The sequence below is a fragment of the Sapajus apella genome, unplaced genomic scaffold (genome assembly GCF_009761245.1).
Source record: "Sapajus apella isolate SASKATOON/1434 unplaced genomic scaffold, GSC_monkey_1.0 scaffold51, whole genome shotgun sequence".
NCBI classification, from domain to species: Eukaryota; Metazoa; Chordata; class Mammalia; order Primates; family Cebidae; genus Sapajus; species Sapajus apella.
In genome coordinates, this window is record NW_022436991.1 from 3831227 (window position 1) to 3848736 (window position 17510).

A 17510-nucleotide genomic window follows, 5' to 3' on the forward strand; every position below is an offset into this window, starting at 1 on the left:
TTTTTTTTTTTTTTTTTTTTGGAGACGGAGTTTCGCTCTTGTTACCCAGGCTGGAGTGCAATGGCGCGATCTCGGCTCACCGCAACCTCCGCCTCCTGGGTTCAGGCAATTCTCCTGCCTCAGCCTCTTGAGTAGCTGGGATTACAGGCACGCACCACCATGCCCAGCTAATTTTTTGTAGTTTTAGTAGAGACGGGGTTTCACCATGTTGACCAGGATGGTCTCGATCTCTTGACCTCGTGATCCACCCGCCTCGGCCTCCCACAGTGCTGGGATTACAGGCGTGAGCCACCGCGCCCGGCCAGAGAATTTCAAATAATACATGTAGATGCTACTCTCTTCTAGAAGGTAGACCTTACCCCCACCCCCTCATCATGAAAAGCTGGGGGAGACTTAGCGACTCTCTTCTCAAGAACAGCGTAGGGAAAGGAGAAAAGAACAGCTTTACAGTACAGAAACCTGGCAGACAGCACCTTAACCAGGTGATAAAGGTAACGTCACCAGGACGTCATGAGGCTGTCACGAGTGCCCTGCTATGATGCCACTAGGGGGCGCTTCACCCCTACAGCATTCTTCCCCTTCACTGCCAGTTTAATCACGAGAAAAACATGAGACAAACCCAGACTGGGGGACGGACGTTCCACAGGAGACCTGGCCAGCATTTCTCAAAACTTTCAAGGTTGTAAAAACAAGGGAAGACTAAAAAAAAGTCACAGAGGAGAGGAGGCTGGGGAGAAACACCAACCAAGTGCACCGTGGGAAGATGGATGGGATCCTAGGACGGAAAGGGGATACGAATGAAAAACGGGCCAAATCTATAGGGGGGCTGAAGTTGACTGAATAATGCTGTACCAATGTCAGTTTCTTAGTTTCGTCCAGTGTACCCTGGTAATATAAAACACTTACAATGGGAACTTTCTGTACTAGCTTTGCAACTTTTCTATAAATCTAAAATTATTCCAAAATTTTAAAATGTGGTAAAACCAAAATTTTCTTGGGGACCTTGCGGAGCAGCTGTTTAAGAAACACAGGGACTCCAGGAGCTCGGCAGGTTTTCTAAGATGACAGACGGACGAAGAAAGTCCATTCTAGGCAGGGTGCAGCAGCTCATGCCTGTAATCCCAGCATGTTGGGAGGCTGAGGAGGGAGAATTGCTTCAGCCCAGGAGTTTGGTGAGACCAGCCTGGGCAACATAGCAAGACCCTGTCTCAAAAAAAAAAAAAAAAAAAAAAAAAAAAGTCCTTTCTAGTCAAGGGGACACAGTTTCTAATCTTTAACCCAAGGGTGTTTCTCATTTCCAAAAAGATGTTTAAAAAAACAAATAAACAAATGCCCAGTACTTTGAGAGGCTGAGGTGGGCACATCACCTGAGGTCAGGAGTTTGAGACCAGCGTGGCCAACATGGCAAAACGCTGTCTCTACTAAAAATATAAAAATTAGCCCACTGTGGTGGTGCATGCCTGTAATCCCAACTACTTGGGAGGCTGAGGCAGGTAAATCACTTGAACCCGGGAGGCAGAGGTTGCAGTGAGCCAAGATCGTGCCATTGCACTCCAGCCTGGGCAACAGAGCAAGACTCCATCTAATAAAACCAAGCCAAACCAAGCCACATTCCCCATGGATCCTTAAACGAAGCTAGTTCCATGTATAAACGCAATTTCATTACTCATGTTTGCTTTGGAGATCATAGCTAGTGTTTACAGGTTTGCATTTTGAGGAGTTTGCATCTCCACAAGTAGCCTTATTAGACAACCTTACTGATGAAAATAGAAAACGATCCTGAACATATATTCAGGAACTTGCTCAGTGCTGTCAAATTCTGTCTGAAAACAGAAAGGGTAATATCTTTCTTATTAAGATACCTAAGAAGCCAGGTTAAACAGAAAGGGTAATATCCTTCTTATTAAGATATCTAACAAGAAGCCAGGTTAAAAATAGAACACGTTTACTTTTCAAAAATGAATTTTAAAAGTGGCCTCAATATTTATAATTGAGAATACACTTTTTTACACACACACACACACACACACACTCTTGTTTGCTGGGTGTCATAATCCAGACCCAAATTCTTTTGCACTAAGAGATCAAGGCAGGTCTATCAGGGGGGTAGTTCACAGTTTACAGCCCTAGTTTTTTTCTTTGAGACATGGTCTCACTCTGTCACCCAGGCTGGAGTGCAGTGGCACAATCACGGTTCATTGCAGCCTGGACCTCCTGGGCTCAGGCAATCCTCCTATCTCAACCTTTTGAGTAGCTGGGGCCACAGGTGCCCACCACCATGCATAACTAATGTTTTAATTATATGTAGAGACAGGGTCTCCCTATGTTGCCCAGGCTGGTCTCGAACTCCTGGGCTCAAGCGACCCTCCTGCCTCAGTCTCCCAAAGCTCTGAGATTATAGGTGTGAACCACGGCATGCAGCGGTCCTTGCTTTTCAACTGTCCAGTGAGGCACACCTGTCTCTATCATTTGCTATCATTTATTTCTGTGCCAGGCACTAGACAAAGAGAACTTTTTCTCTCTCCTTTAAAGGTAAAGAAACTGAAGCTTTGGGAGATAAAGAGCCTGGCTGAGGACTGCTTACCTAGGAAGTACGAGAGTCGAGGAAAACCCTCACAGATTCTGGGAGTGTGTCACCTTTCCACCGCTTACCACCTATGTGACCTTGAGCCAAAAGGGGGACACCAACAGGACCTCCACGATGGGGTGGGCGGGAAACTTAGCTGGATTGTCGCATTGGGAGCTCAGCCCTGTGCCTGGTCATCAGTAAACATGGCAACCGGGAGCCCTCGGTGACTCCCCAGGGCACAGACCTTCTGTTCACGTACAATCTAACCACCCAGACAAGTTATCCTTCCTTTGGGAAAAGAATCAGACACAACCTGGAGGAAAATTACCCATGACATTTTCAGGTTTTCTAGAGACACTCATTTCCATAACTTCCCCATTTTTGGCTTGCATTTCTATAGTGTTTCAAGGGCATTTTTTTTTTATAGCTAGATAGAGATAGATATCTGGGCAAGATCAAATTCTCGTCAAATCCTGACATCATCAGGAATGACTCATGGTATACATTTAGAAAAACATTCAAAGACGAATGATCAAAAAACAGTAATCACGAGAAACCCTCACTCAAATACAGAGCTGTCATTCTGATCTCCCCAGATGAGGATCTCGGTGATGGAGCGGATGGTCTCCACTAGCAGGTTCCGGTTCTGTTCTGTGACTGTGGTGTTTTTGGTCAAAACGTGGTACAGATATCTGAGAGAAAACAGAGAAAAGGAAATTAAAGGTGACCAACTGAAATGCAAGCCAAGTTCAATGACCATTAGCAATATTTTGGAGATAATACAGCAGTGCTTTTTCAGGTTTGGGTAGTGCAATTTCCCATTCAGATTAGACGTAACTCACAACCCAAGAAAAATAGCAGATGATACTTTAAGGGTTAAGCCAAGGACACAGCAATGCAGAGACAAAAAAAACCCATCAAACCCTTGAAGTCAGCTACTCTCAAACCACAGTGTGCAAGAGAATCACCCAGAGAAATGGATTGAGTGGGGGCTCCCGGAGCCCCCTCAGAGATTCATATCCAGCAGGACTGAGGGAAAAGCAGGCACAGCCTGTTTCACATGCTCCCCGTGGTGCTGATGCCATCAGAAGAAGTGGGGATATACGGCTCAGGCTGGAGGCCTAACACAAGACCTGCAGCCAGGCTAATGTTGAGATTCAGAGCAACAGAGTCACAGCTCAGGAAGGCTGGGTCCCAGGGCAGATGCTGGGGCAAAAATCACATGCAATTCTCCCTGGAATGCTCACTATCCCTCCTCAAGTGCAGTATGCCCGTCAGACCTTATGGCTCAAATGATATGGGTGGTCTGTAGTCCAAGGGCAAAGGTCTTATTTGCTAACAGACTGTTAAATTCACAGAATTAAATGGGCTGGCTGGGCACGGTGGCTCATGCCTGTAATCCCAGCACTTTGGGAGGCTGAGGCGGGTGGATCACCTGAGGTCAGGAGTTCAAGATCAGCCTGGTCAACATGGCGAAATCCCATCTCTACTAAAAATACAAAAATTAGCCAGGCATGGTGGTGGGTACCTATAATTAGAGGTACTAGGGAGGCTGAGGCAAGTAGCACTGCTTGAAGGAGGCAGAGGTTGCAGTGAGCCGAGATTGTGCCACTGCACTCCAGGCTGGGTGACAGAGCAAGACTCTGTCTCAATCAATCAATCAATGGCTGGAGAGGCTAAGGAGCTATATTTCATCTACCCAAACAGACTTAGGTGCCAGGTGCTAGAGCAGAGACAGGTAGACATTGTCCAGTCCTCAAGGCCTCTTTGCTAGTAGCGGGGACCAAAAGAATCCCTGAGGCCAGTCCTGAGCAGGGCAGGTACCAGAAGCCTGGCTGGATGCCCTGGGAGTGCTGTCAGGCCCAGCTTCTAAGACGGCTTCTCCAGGGCCCACAGAACCAGGTAACTTCACCTGTCAAGGGAGCTTCAGGCTTGAGAAAGAAAAGCAGAAGCCAAGAGAAAGTGACTCAGGAAAAGTCCCCTCCCCTCCTAATTTCTTTATGGTCATCTTCAGTTTAAAGAGCTGGGGGTCTGGTGAGAGCAAGGAAGGAAAGGGCTAGATAGGATTGTCCCACCTATAACTTCTAAAAATGAGTAAGAGATAAAGAGGAAGAACCTTGAAGATGTAACAATAAAGAACAATCTGCTATTTAGAGGAGCTGGGGTTTACATATTAATACCATTACTGTCTGCTATGCTTTAAAGACATAGTATAAAATTAAGCATTTAATTAATTAGAAATGACATGTGATTTTTAATATGCAGTAATGAGAAGAGCCCCCCCAAAAAAACACAAATCCTCAACCATTTGTATCCAAGTCTACCCATGGGGCTTCAGGTGGGGGTATGGGGCCGGTTCCCCTGTGTGATTAGGGAACTCAAACAGCACTTGGACTACCCCGGGATGAATCGTTGGAGGACCTTCTCCGAAATCTGCATCTTCATCTTGCCTCAAGTGCGTCTTTCCCAAGAGTTTGGAAGGGTAGTTTTCCAAACTGCAGTTCCCAGGCATCCCGCATCAGAATCACCCTTGTAAGCTGTCCCAGACCCAGTGAATTGGACTTCTGGTGCAGGGCCCCAGTCCCACTGAAGTTTTACAGCCACTGCGCCACTCCAGCTGTAGCCATCAGTGACACTCTCCACGTAGGCCACCATATGCTGGACACCCCGCAGCCTTATCATTGGCAATGTGGGGGAAGGGCGGACTCTCCTTCACTCTGGAATTTTCTTCTGTGTACATCTATTACCATCAAACATTATACTCCTAGCCAGTGGGAGGCAGCGGCTTAGGTGAGTGGGTCTGCCCTGAAGATCCCCAATAAGGAGAGGAAATTTTAAATTCTTTACAACCATGTCTGACTTCAATTGATGGGGCTTTCTGCTTAGAACGTCCTTGCTGTCCTTGTCAAAAAGGAAACTCTGACTTATATTTCAAAGCCTAGCTTGGGCATCTCTTGGTAAAGCCTTCCCCATCACCCCGTCAGGTGGACTTAATTGTTCCCTCCTCACTGGCACCTCTGTACCCATATGCATTTACCACTGCACAGCCCACCCTCCTTTGCAAAGATCTGCCTCCCTTACTAGACCTCAGTTCCTCAAGGTCAGCAGCATCATCTTATTGATCTTGGTGACCCCGAACATCTGATACATAGCAGGTGTTCAATAAATGCTGAAGAGGGCAGGGATGGTCTTTGTGAACATAACTTAGATCAAAGCATGTTTATAGCCAGGGATCCAAATGCCAGACACGAAAGTGACAGCGCAGAGCTACTGTGAAGAGGTCAGGCTTTGGAGTCTGCAGACAGACTTGGGCTTGACCTCTGGCCCTGCCACTTCCTGTGGCTTGGACAAGGTGCTTCACTGCTCTGCAGCTTAGATTCTACACAGTGGTAGGAACAGACAAGGCTTTCTCACTGGGTTGTTCCAGAAAGGCAACGTGATCATGCACAGAAAGAGCCGAGCACAGCACCTGCCACACAGCGAGGACTCAACAGAAGCAAGCTCGGCTGCCGCTGTGATTAGATTACGGTCATTGTGATGGGGGCCATTATTCACCTTATTACTCCATTATCCAAAGAATATTCCAGGAACATGGAAAAAGAGATCAGGCTAGATTCAAAGAGTCAGGGAAAGAGGACTTCAGGGGAGGAGCTGTGATCGGATGGTTCAGCGAAACCAGAGCAGGAAGTAGACAAAGTCTGGTATTTCCTGAGAGGCACTAGAGTATGTGGTTAATTACAAACACTGGTATAATGAGAGCATATGGCTATCACAGACACTGGAATGCCTGGGTCTGAGCACATCTCCATCACTTATTAGCTGGGTGATCTTGAGCAAGTTACTTTCTCTCTGTGCACCTCAGTTATCTCACCTGTAAAATGGGAACAGCAATGGTGCCTAAATACTTTAGTATCTACCTATTTTGGTGGTGTTGACAGATAATGGATAACTAACCTGGCAGTTACTATGTATGATACAAGTGCTAGCTATTGTTATTGTTGCTCTCATTAAATAATCTCAGAGGGGAAAAATCCTAGTAACCACCAGAAGTCCCTTATAGGCAGAGAGGGCAGGGCAGTAAGTCCTGAAAAGAAGATTCAAGGAGCCCCCATGTGCCTGGTTCTCGGCAAGGGCTTCATGTGACCTGCAGACTCTCAGTAACCTGAAGATGTGCACACTATTGCCACTGCACAGGCCAAGACAGCAAGTGAGGTTTGGGGATGTTCAGAAGCTCGCCAACAGCCCTGGGCCAGGAAGCAGCATCTGAGGGTTTCATTTGTTTCTCAGCCGCTCAGTACCTGGTGTTCTTTGCCCTGGTCGGTGGCGCCATCTGCTGGGTATGTGGTGATACTGCATGGGGGCTTTCCTGCGTGAATGAAGGTGGATGCCTGTTGAGACGTGTTTATGGACTGTTTGAATATCTTCTTTTGTGAGGTGCCTGTGCAAGTCCTTTGCCCATTTTTAAAATTAGGCTGCATGGCTTTTTCTTGCTTGCTTGGTAGAGTTCTTTATATACTCTGACTACAAATCCTTTACTGGAGATGCATGTTGCAAATACTTTCTCTGACAGTGGCTTACCTTTTCGCTGTCTTTATACTGGTCTTTGGATGAGCGGAGATTCTTAATTGCAATGTAGTTCAATTTATCAGTCTTTCCCTTGGATAGTACTTCTTGTTTCAAACTTAAGAGGTTCTTACCTAGCCTAAAGTTATAAGGAAACGCTATTTACCTCTAACAAAGTTATTGTTTTACCCTTTACATTTTGACTTCGTCTTTCTGGAACTGATTTCTGTGTATGATATGAGGTATTGGCCAAAATCATTTTTTTCTACATGGAAATGTACTCAACCCAGCACCATGTACAGAAAAGGCCCTCACTTCTATATTGCACTCCAGCCCCACCACTGTCATTAATCAGGTGACTACCTGTGCGGGTCTCATTCTGGATACTCCAGTGTCACTGATCTATTTGCCTCTCCTTGTATGAAGACCATGTCTGATTACTGCAGCTTTACAATAAATCTTGCCATGGGGTAATTAAGTCCTGCACCTTCTTTCCCCTTTTTTCGGTATTTTATTGGCTATTCCTGGCCCTTTAAACTTCCATATACATTTAAAAATCACCTTCTCCATTTCCACAAAAATACCTGCTAAAATTTCCTTAAACTTGCCCTACATCTCTGGCTAAATCTGGAGAGAACTGACATATTTCCAATAGTGTTACATTCTGATATTTACAGCATTTCCTTCCACGCTCACTTGCCAAGCGTCTTGCAGGTCTTTTGTTAGATCTACTCCTAGGTAGTCGATATTTTTTAATGCTATTGTAAATGGTATTGTTTGAAATATTCGTTTTCCAAATGTCTTTTGCTGGTATATAAAAATACCCACTAGATTTCAAGCTCCAAAGCTGACTGGGGGTTACAAGTTCACCTTGCTCATCCCACAATGCCTTAGCACACCGTTTTACACAATGTATTAGGAAGAAATGCTCAATATACATTTGCTTGAATGTAATGGAGGGAAAAGGCTGAATGGATTAAGATTTAATGTTTTAATGCTGTATCTAATTCCAGGGCTTCGGAAGATCAAGTAATTCAACCACCTCAGAGATATAAACATTTTAATAACTTTTTTTTTTTTTTTTGAGATGGAGTCTTGCTCTGTCACGCAGGCTGGAGTGCAGTGGCACAATCTTAGTTCACTGCAACCTCCACCTCCTGGGTTCAAGCAATTCTCCTGCCTCAGCCTCCTGAGTAGCTGAGATTACAGATGCCTGCCACCATACCTGGCTAATTTTTGTATTTCAGTAAAGATGGAGTTTCACTATGTAGGTCAAGCTGATCTCAAACTTCTGACCTCAAATGATCTGCCCACCTTGGCCTTCCAAAGCGCTGGGATTATAGGCATGAGCCACACCCCGGCCTTTTCTTCTTTTCTTCTTTTTTTGAGCAGTAGTCTCACTCTGCTGCCCAGGCTGGAGTGCAGTGGCATGATCTTGGCTCACTGCAGCCTCCGCCTGCCGGGTTCAAGTGATTCTCCTGCCTCAACTTCCCAGGTAGCTAGGATTATAGGCGCAGGCACCATGCCCAGCTAATTTTTGTATTTTTAGTAGAGATGGGGTTTCACCACATTGGCCAGGCTGGTCTCAAACTCTAGACCTCAGGTGACCTGCCTGCCTCGGCCTCCCAAAGTGCTGGGATTACAGGCATGAGCCACTGTGCCCAGCCCATTATAATAACCTTCTGATGACAAAAGTAACATACACTTTAGAGAGGCTGGAAACTTTGACAGCAATGAAAGAGAAATGGCGACTGTGTCGGCCAGAGATGACTGCTGCTGGAGTTGTAATCTATTTCCTTGGGTCTTTTTCCTCGCTATGGATATTTACATAGTTGAGGTCATGTTGCATTACCCATTTCCATGCCAATCTTTTTTCCCACCTCAGCTAAAACAAAAGCACTTTTTTGGTTATTGACAACTGTTTGCAAATATCTGTAATGGTTACATAGTATGCCATTTAAGGACTAGCACAGTAGCAACTCTTTTGAAGGGGTTTAAGGTTCCTAACTGTTTGGGTGATAACAATGTTGCTACGACCATCTTTATGTGCAAAGCTCTGTCCTTAGAAAAGTTTCAAAGGACGGAATGATTACCTTGGACACTTAATGGCAACAAATTAAAATTTTTCTCTTACAATGATAACCACTGTCACAATGACAATGTTTTCTCTCAAACTGTATATCTACCTCAGTAAAGGTTGAAGCTTCCTACTACTGCCAGGCTCTGTCCAGTGCTTCATTTTATCCTGGAAACATTCAACTCTTTGGGTATGATGCTCTGGGAGCTGAGGCACCTGCCCAGGGCCCCAGTGTAGCACAGGGGGTATCTAGGTTAGGAACAGGCAATCTGACTCAGACCCCATGATTATAACCCTTCTAGGAGTATAGAAACACAAACAATGTAGTACACAGCAATTTGATTGGCCAAGCATTTACACGAAATTTTTTTGTATGCCGAACATACAAAAAAATGAAATAGATCAATAACAAACTGAAAAGACATGAATATACTATCAGATCTCACGGAAATTCCTTATAAGGGACTCTTACTCCCATCTGTCTGAAAAAGAGCCAGCATTCTCATATCTCCAACAGGAGCTCCGCAGATGCAGTCTCAATATCCAGCCTTCCTCATTAGCTAACTCCACTGACTGATGAGCTTCACAGACCGAAACGCCTGGAGAAGAGAAACTGCAACTAACACACTCGAGGTGCATCACCGAGGACGATGGACGTAAACGAGTCCTGCCTCAATAGACTCTGCTTTCTCAAGAGGGTCACTCATTTCACAAGTTAAGCCACTACTAATAAAGCCCCATCCCCTTCAAAAATTAGCAACTCAGTCCATTTCAGAGAAAGAAATACTAGGTCCAAGTTCATTTCAGTGACAGCATTTTCTGCGAGTTTTATGCCTTGTACCATAATGTGCTTATTAGAAGCTCCTAAGTGAAGATTTTGAAATGTATATTCCCAAGCTGGGGCATCAGAAAGGATACGTAGAATGACAGGAAGTCTGCGGCGGGGTGGGGGGGGGGGTAGGTTAGAAAGTTACCCCCCAATGTACACACAGCTCCAAGTAACAACGTCTCAGGTGTGGTAGAGGAATGGGGGACACAGCCTGTGTCTGTCTGGCCTGTTCAGTACTCCGGCAGAGGCCCTGCAGACGTTCCCCAAGGTGTCCCACTCTGTGCCCTGAAAACCACCATCTGGTCAGTGTTCAGCCTTCTGGCCAGCAGGACAAGAAGCTTCACGCAGGGTGGAATCAGGCTACAGGATTCGAGAAGGTGTTCACCGGCAGTGCTTCCCCTGGTGAATCAACCCCCACAGATGTCAAACAGGGCCGGCGAGTGAGACGCGGCCGGGAATGTGCAGGGTGTAGGCAGGGCTTTTAGCCCTAGAGACAGTCACGGCTCTGGCGCAGGCGCTGTGACCAAAACTGGAGAGAATAAGCAGTTGTTGGGAACAGGCTGGCCTTTTCTGAAAACAGAGGTCTTCCTCTCGTTCATCCTGTGACAAATATTTGTTGATTACCTACTATCTGCCAGGTCCTGTGCTGGCATCTGACATACCCAGCTGAACAAGCCATACAGGCCTTCTTGACACTTATGTTCAAACTGGGAGAAAACAACAAAGAGCTACGTAACAAAGGAAGACAATGTCTGACAGCCAAAGGACATGGACCCCGGCCAGCTTCCTGAGGGTCTAACTCAAGGTTGGGGTGAAACTTTAAGAATGCAGAGGAGATAACAGCCGACCGGCTCTTTGGCAATGAGAAGTATATAATAACATATTAACTGTGTGGGACAGTGTGAACCGGCACAAGAAAAGTTACAGAAGACAGCAAAATTATATTTTTTTTTTTCTTGAGACGGAGTCTTGCTCTGTCACCCAGGCCAGAGTGCAATGGTGCGGCTCACTGCAATCTCCACCTCCAGGTTCAAATGATTCTCCTGCCTCAGCCTCCTGAGTAGCTGGGATTACAGGCCAGCTAATTTTTGTATTTTTAGTAGAGATGGGGTTTTGCCATGTTGTCCAGGCTGGTCTCAAACTCCTGACCTTAGGTGATTCACCTGCCTCGGCCTCCCATAGTGCTGGGATTACAAGTGTGAGCCACCACGCCCAGCCGATAGCAAACCCTGTTGGCTGAGGTCACCAGGGCAATTTTTAGGGAAGAACTGGCATTTCTGGGATAGAGCTAGGCATTTGAATGGGCAGGAAGAATAGAGCAGGGGAGCTCAAGTGGACGTGCCAGGTGTGTGAGTGGTGGTCTCCCGTGACCACCAACAGGAGGCACACCTGGATGACAACAGCTGCTACCGTAATTCACCAGAGGACGGCAGCAGCCCCTGACATGAACGCCCACCTCCAGTCTGGCCCTCTTCCAATCCATTCTGCCAGCTTCAGCTAGACCACAGCCTTCCTGTGGTTAAAAACCTTCATGGCTCCCAACTGTTCTCACAAGTAGTCTGAATTCCTTAACAGGATTTACAAGGCCCCTGGGGACCTGGCCTCTGGAGACTCTCTCAAGCATGTCTGTGCGCTAGGGTCCTCACCTCCCCTTCGCCCCATGAACACTTCCCTGCTGAACCACCTGAGTTCTGCCAATGTGCCCTGCTTCCCTTGTCCTGCTAGGCTTTCTCAAATGCCTCTTCCTCTGCCTGAGACATCCTTCCTTCCACCTGATCCCCTGCTGCCTGCTAACAACTACTCACCCTGTAGGTAGGTCTCTATTTAAACAGTGTCTGCCTACCAAGGACATTCCTGACTCACCGTGCTCCCCAACTAGACAGTGGGAATGGAGTCTGGAGCACCCTGAAGGCCTGGAACAACTTAGACTTGACATAGTGGGTGCCTAGGACCCATTATGTATGACATGGTAAAGATGGAATTTTGAGAAAATCAACATGGCAATACTGTACCCCAAGCTCTAACACTGTCCGTGCTGCCTCGGCCAAAACTTGAACACATCAAGAGTAGGTAAGCATCTGTCTACCTGCCATGTATCCATTCCCCACCTTCTTTGGGTAATAACCCCTGATTCTCCCATGGGAACCACCCCTTTTTCTCATTGTCTGTCCACTAGCTTGAGTGGAGCTCATCCCACCCTTGCTCCAGGGAAGGCAATATGAAGGAGGATTGGCCAATCAAAGCCCCACACACCTTTGGCCATAGTGACAGCTCAGGGGTGGCATAAGACCTCGTTGGTCCAGGGATACTCAGTTCTGGACTTCTGCTGGCAATATTAAGAAAAGAAGCTCTCTTTTTCCCCAGGAGTGCTAAGCTGATATGACGTAAGCCTGCAGCCTGCCTGAGAACAACACCAACAGGAAGAAGGCAGAGCTGAGAGATGGAAAGAGGCTGGTTTCTGATGGCTCCAAACACCTGGATTCAGCCATGGTTTGGCCAGGACAGACCATTCGGTGACAGGAGCTATTCAATCCATTTGGGGCTTAAGGCAATTCTAGCTGGCTTTCTGTCACCTGTAACCAAAAATCTTGACCCTCACACAAAGGGGACCAGAATGAAGGCCACGACACAAAAACAACCAAGTTCTACCAGCTGTAGATGTGCAGTCCCTGGTAAATATGATATTTCAGTAGGAATCAAATGATGCCATCACTCAGGCTTCTGCTTGGTGCTAGACATTTGTCAGTCAATGTCACAGCCTTGCCACTAGTCTGGGCAATAAAGCACCCATGGTGTGTAGCAAATAACCTCTCGACTACTTCAGTCTGCCTGAGCTACATCACTAAAAACGGTAGACAGAGACCACAGGTATGAAGTTTTCTACCATTCAGCAAACGTAAAACCCTAACAGAAAAATTCCTTTCCAGTTTGCAAGCTGGGAGTGTTACAAAGAATACGGTAGTTAAAATGGGTTTCCAGCTCTCTGTGCTATCTTCTCAATCTTTCTATAAATCTCAAACTGCTACAAAAAAGTGAAGTCTATTAAAAAAAGAAGTTTCCACATGTCTTGTTTTTTTTAAAAAAAAATCAAATTATTTTTACTATCTTAAACTTTTCCTCTCCACCCATACTGCCCTAAGTCAAGGCAAGAGTGTATCAGGAACTGTCACTTGTCACTGGTAGGTTGACCAGTTTACACTAGTTTGCTCAGGACTTTCCCAGTTTTACCACTGAAGGTCTCATGTCCAGGGAAACCCCTTAGCCCAGGCAAGCCAGGACGGTTGGTCATCTGAAGTGTCACATAAATTCCAAGCCCCTTTCTACTTCCAGCCTGTTTCCCACAACTACCAGCCCCCACCTGGACACGCCACAAAACCTCCAGGGTCCAGGTCACAGTGCTCTGCCTCCCGTACCTGCTGCCCTCCATGGAGGCTTCTGCTCGTTCTTGGAGGCTGCACTGGTGTCTCCTCCTGAAAGCTCCCAGGAAGGGTTCCCACAGAACCCTGGATCCATGGCAATGCCAGCACTTGTCACACTGTACAGTCACTGGCTCTACAGCTGTCTCCCCCACCGGCCTGCAAACTCCCTCAGGGAATGAGCTGTTCTGTACCCAAGACCCAAGATGTTTACTAACAGAGCCAAATGCAGAGTGGCACAAGCCCCAGGGCAGGCACCAGCTGTTTATGGCCCTATTTCCAAGTCACTAGGGGATCTTCTCACCCACCCACCAATACACAAATCAGAGGTTCTTGCAGCTGTACTATGGACTAAGCTGATCTGCCTAATTCAGGGCAGGCAACTCGGGTTTCCAAAGAAGCATCCAACAGACATGTGATCCAAACAATGAACCCAGGCAGTTCCCAGGATACAGCAAAGGAACCAGAGACCGTTTACCATTCCCTGCTGGCTGGCTGGCAAAGATGCCCCATTGGTGATGAGACTCAACCAAGCCAAAAGTGTCCTCAAACAGACTTATCGAGAAGTTCTATTCAGAAAGACAGTATAATGAGCACAAGCTCTGGAGTCAAATCCTGGCTCTGCTATTCTTCAGCTGCTGTCACACTAGGGCAAGTCACTGAAGCCCCCTGAACCTTAGTTTACACTTCTGTAAAATGGAAACAATGGTTCCTGTAACTCACAGATTTGTGAGGACTAATGGAAATAACACACAGGAAGTCTTTCGCAAGTATCTGGTACAGAATAAAGCATTTGATAAATTGATAGATTAAGGTAATTTAAAAGCGCTAGAGTCAGGCAGAGTTAGGTGAGAGCCTGCAGGTGCGTGAACGCTGGCAGAAGGCCCAACCTCCTCTGGATAACTCCCCTCCCTTCCTAAGCCACTCCGCCCACTCGATAAATTCCTGAAATCCTTCAACCACTCCCTTTCCCGCCCAGCTGCCCTCCCATTTGAGATTCCTGCCTCCCTATCCACCCCATCCTGGTCCGGGGCCTCTTTCCCCCTCTTGTCTTCTCTTACCAGCTCCCAAAGTGCCCCTCACCACACAGTGAACCCTCCTGCTCCCCAATCTTCAAGATTCACAAACGCTTACTAAATGCTGCTCCATGCTAGAAAGGTCACAGCTGAGAATTGTGGCCTTGCCACTCCCTCTACCCCACTCCCCGGGACACATGAGAAGTCCTATCTAATTCCCTCCCACCAATCCTTTCCACAGGCCCCATCTCCCTTCCACTGTTTCCCACCATATCCCTAACCCTATCCTTCTTCCTCCCCATTAATAGTCTCAGGATCTCCTCTGGAAACCTGCCTATTTCCTGACACTGAAGGTTTGTCCACTCCCCTCTTCAGCCTCCCCACCATTTTCCTCCCTGAAGTCGTTCCCTTCACTGAGAGCTCCATTTTTCATCATTCTCCACACCTGCCCCCAAATCCCAAGTCTTGGCCTGCATGCTCTTCACCTGTCCCCAGTTCAATCATTCATTTTTTCCCTCTTTAAAGAAGCAGTGCTAGATGCTGGGAATACAACTGTGAATAAACCAAGTCTCTGCTCTCCTGGAAGTGCCAGTTTATTTGGAGACAGAAAAGAAGTAAATATAAACAGAATGATGGCAGAGAGTGGAGAAGCGCTCAATGAAAGCAAGAGAAAGAAAGATGTGATGGATAGGAATTGGGATGGGGGAGCATGTTAGGTAGGGTGGTCTGGGAAGCCTTGCGGAGCTGATAATAAACACGGCTATCACTATTGGCCACCTACTATGTAACTACTGGGTCAGTCACTTTCTATTTCCATTACAATGTTCACGATTCCCATTTGCAGATGGGAATCTAGAGGCTCAGAGAGGTTAAGTAATTTGCCCAAGGTCACACAGCCAGTGGTGGTGTCAGGACTTGAAGACAGGTGTGGCTGCAAAGCCAGACTCTTAATTTCTGTGCACTCCTGCTTCCCAAGACCCTGTTTGCCACTTGTCCTCTCCCAGAGCTATAGAGTCATTTCCATCTCAGAGGTATCTATTTTTCATCATCCTCCCCACTCGCCCCAAAATCCTGGGTCTCAGCTTGCATGCCCCCAGCTTAGACTCCCCTCGGAAAATAATCCATTTTTTTAATAATAACGCCATTTATCGAGCAATTGTACGTGTTCTGAGCTTAACGTTCATTCTCTTATCCAACCAACCCTCAACACAATGGCAAGAAGCAGGTGCTGTCACTCTACTCATTTTACAAGTGGGGAACCTGAGGCCTAAGTTCACACAGCTAAATTCGTACCCAGATCCGCCCGACTCCAGGACCCAGGCATTTGACCCCTAAGCTGTCCGCTTTAAGAAGTACCCCGCCAGCAAACTTGGTGGACACTGTCAAGAACAAAGTCTGCGTCCATAAACTGAAATCGCATCCTCTCGCTTTACAGGTGGGGATATTGAGACTCTGAAAAACGAAGTGACTTGTCCAAGGTCACACAGCCAAGAACGACCGGGTCGGGGTTCGAACCCAGGCACCCTGACTCCTGAGCCCTCGCTCTTAATCCCCACACGGGCTTCCCCGGGCGCCCCTCTCCGCCGCTCTCACGCCTCCCAGAGCCCCGACCCGGAGCTCGGCGCCCCAGTCGCCCTGTCCAGCCCCGCGGCTTCCCGCTACGCCCCCCACACACTCACTTGAGGTGGTCCAAGGAGTGGATGTTGCGGGAAGACTTGCCATGGCCCCCGCCCACCCAGCTCCGCGAGCGGCCAAACATGTCGGCGGCCCCGACCCGTCTCTCGTCTCACGGCGTCATGCCCAAGCGGCCGAGCGGCCCAAGGCCCGTGGCGGCAGCACAGGCGGAGGAGGCGGCGGCAGCGGAGGTGGTAGAGGAACCGCCGGCCACCTTCCTCCCCGGCCCACAGCCCCGCACTGACATTCAGCCGGAACCGGCCGTTCGACCGCCGCGCTTTACGGCCGCCACCGCGTGGGGCGCTGGGAAATGCAGTTCACCCGCGAGGCCTTAGACGACGGGACTCCGCGAACGGACTACAAGGCCCGGCGTGCATCGCGCAACCGCGGGCCTGCAGCCATCCAAAAGAGGCGGAGCGAGAGGAGGAGCGACCACAGAATCGTCCGGAGGGGTGGGAATGGGAAGCTTTGTGGGCAGTCCCAAAGAGGGAAATCGACAAAGATGGGTCAAGGAAGGTCTCCGCAGTAGTAGCAATTATTAGCTTTATAGTAAGAATAGTATTGTATGGTGTATATTAGGCAAAGCCACTGTCCTAAGGGCTTTACATATTAAGGTATTTAATTTTTACAACCAGCCTATGAGTAGGGTACTATTATCAAACCTATTTTATCATTACGGAAACGAAGTCACAGAGAGGTTGACTTATTCAAGGTCATGCAGTTAATAAGTGGCAAAACCAGGGTTCATATCCACGCACGCACCCTTATTTTCATTTCCTTTATAAACCAAAACTGAACTAAACAGGTAACAACCTTATTTGTCCTGACAGCCTTTTTCTTTTTCCACTTCAATTAAATGTGTGTGTGTGTGTGTGTGTGTGTGTGCTGGAAAAGCCTGGAAGCAACAATGTACCAGACTGAACATCTTGTACCATCTTGTACTTTCAGAGGATTCCTCTGGTCTTCACCCAGAATCCATGCGATTTCCCAAACTACCACGTTAAAATGAAAAACAAAACACCCAACTTTCTACATGAGCCAGAATATATCTAATTTCTCCCCTGGATTAGAAGTGCTAAGTTCACTGTGGGCAAGACGTCTCAGGTTTACCATCCGTTCATTCAGTTAGTCACTTCTGTATAGCAAAGTTATTTAAGGTCTGCTGTGTTCCATTAACTCTGCTTAACAAAGAATTGGGCCAGAATGTTTTCCCCAGTGCCTAGCACAGGTTTGGCACATAGTAGGTGTTTAACAAATATTGGTAGAGTGCATGAATGAGTGAAGGTTTGTTTCACCTTCAGCAGCTGGAGAAATGGATAACCATGGAGGGTTAATGGTTTGCCCTGTTATTCACAGAGAGGGGGCA

General features: G+C 47.3%; 1 protein-coding gene across 6 annotated transcripts in view; it reads right to left on the reverse strand.

Annotated features, from left to right (window-relative positions):
• CLEC16A (C-type lectin domain containing 16A) overlaps positions 1-16462 on the reverse strand; it is a 223546-nt gene extending 207084 nt beyond the window's left edge. For 4 of the 6 annotated variants that reach the window (XM_032242763.1, XM_032242761.1, XM_032242762.1 and 1 more), the window contains exons 1-2: positions 16150-16458; positions 3133-3261 (exon numbers count right to left, since the gene is read on the reverse strand). In XM_032242763.1, coding sequence (XP_032098654.1) covers positions 3133-3261; positions 16150-16229 — 209 coding nt within the window. In that variant the 5' untranslated portion in view covers positions 16230-16458. Of the gene's footprint in view, positions 1-3132; positions 3262-16149 lie in introns of all 6 variants that reach the window. The other 2 variants (XM_032242765.1, XM_032242767.1) reach the window with 2 other exon arrangements.
• Positions 16463-17510: the final 1048 nt, after the last annotated feature.